Here is a 1811-nt window from a genome sequence, read left to right as displayed (position 1 = left end):
CACACACACACACACACACGCAGGCACGACTCTGGCTGTTCTGGTGCATGGAGGAGGGGTGAGGAGCCGCTGCAGGTGCCAGGCGGGGCAGAGGCAGAGCCAGAGCCGGCGTCTCTTCCTCCCCGGCTGGCTTCATCACATGTAAAATGGGTTCAGGAGCATCTTCCCCACAAGACCAGTGAGCAGACTCGCCTGAGTGTGTAAGGGCCCGGGGTGCACCTGTGATACCTGCCGGCCTCCACTGTCCCTCCAGGGACTGAGATCCATGAAGGTGGGACAGGAAGGGTAGGGATGGCATGAGAAGAAACCACACTCAGGATACATCAAAACAGGCCAGGATAAGAAGCTCAAAACAACTCACCACGCTTACTAGAAAGCAAAGTCACTCAGCTCACGGGGCGCTAACAGGGAGGAATGGCTGGAGTTGACGGCATTGACAGCAGAGGGAGGGACAGACACACTGATGGAAAGACAATCAGTACCCATGGGAGGGGACATGGGGTTCTCGGCCTTGCCAACAAATAACAGTGTGTGTACATATATGCGTGTACCCGCACATGCATGTGTGTGCATGTGTGTGCACACGTATGTGCGTGTGGGCTGTGTCCCAAGCTTGCATAATACCAAAAACACTTAACTATCCAGCCACACAGGGAGTGGGAAATAGCCAGGGCTGGACAACAGGTGCTCAAATGAGGACACAGAGGAAGCCACACATGGACAGACAGAGGCATGACAGGGAGGACAGGACCCACTGACCGAGGATGGAGACCTTGCTGAGAAATTCCTCATACATCTTGCGTTTTCTCAGCGTGCTGCCCTGTTTGGGAGAAAGAAAAACACAGAGTAGAAAGCGGCTCTTCGTGCCTGAATCATGTTGACATTTCCACATTCCCCCAAATGACTCTGAACTCTTAAAAGGAGACCCTTTAAGCATTCCGAATGCCAAAAGCCCCTCAAATGATCAGGCATCTCTGTGAACTGCCACCGTCTCCTACGCCCAGCTTCTCCTCCCTCCTTCTGGGAAGTTTCTGAAGGGGCTTCCACCACAGTTTCTAACTGCCCCGGCCGGCAACAGAGGACCCCATCCAGCTGGGCCAGTTACCGCTCCACAAGCAGAGCGCACGACCAGAGCCCTGTTTCTAGTTTTCTACGAACTGAGGTGGGGAGGGTCGCAATCTAGGATGGTGAATGCAGGGAGCTGTCTGCAGACAGGGTCACCTGGCCTACCCCACAATCCCCCCATCCACCTACAACCACACCTCTGGAGAGAAACTGAAGCCAACACACAGAATCACACCACGGGATGTCAAAGAGAGAGCGCAGCTGACGTTGGCTCAGTCCCTGGATCCAGACATGCCTGAAGCGGGATCCACCTGCATCATTCCTAGTTTCTTTGAACCAATAAATTACGCCTCCTCCAATAAACGTATGATGAACAAGACAGAACCAATAAACAGGGCCCTGTCAGCCGTTCTATGAATTAGAGATTGGAATTCATTCTGGAAATTAGAATTAGAGATGTCAATTAGGAAAAGGCACACGCCTCAGCAAGCTGATGGGCTCTGTGCAAACGAGAACAAGGCCCCACCTCCAGGCGGTCAACACCAGCCTGGGAAGGAGAAAGCAGCCTGGACCTCGGCCCCTCTCGCCCCTCCACCTCGTGCCTTTGTACAGCACACAGGCTCCATGACCGCCCACAGCAGCCCTGCTGGTGAGTACTGTTCAGCACTGAGCATTCAGAAAACAGACAGGTACAGTCCACCAGGCAAGCAGTAAGCCTGGTTTTGTTAAAATTCAAACAGCCTCAT

The 1811-nt window shown here is 53.5% G+C and overlaps 1 protein-coding gene across 1 annotated transcript in view; it reads right to left on the bottom strand.

The window, feature by feature from the left end:
* The window catches only part of LOC103595106 (cAMP-dependent protein kinase type I-beta regulatory subunit-like), a 136880-nt gene that overhangs the window by 28089 nt on the left and 106980 nt on the right, over nucleotides 1-1811 (bottom strand). Inside the window, exon 7 of the mRNA XM_008578421.1 lies at nucleotides 760-820. Coding sequence (XP_008576643.1) covers nucleotides 760-820 — 61 coding nt within the window. The remainder of the gene's footprint in view (nucleotides 1-759; nucleotides 821-1811) is intronic.

This window comes from Galeopterus variegatus, unplaced genomic scaffold (assembly GCF_000696425.1).
Source record: "Galeopterus variegatus unplaced genomic scaffold, G_variegatus-3.0.2 Scaffold1678, whole genome shotgun sequence".
In the NCBI taxonomy this organism is placed as follows: Eukaryota; Metazoa; Chordata; class Mammalia; order Dermoptera; family Cynocephalidae; genus Galeopterus; species Galeopterus variegatus.
This window is presented reverse-complemented; position numbering and strand designations above follow the sequence as displayed.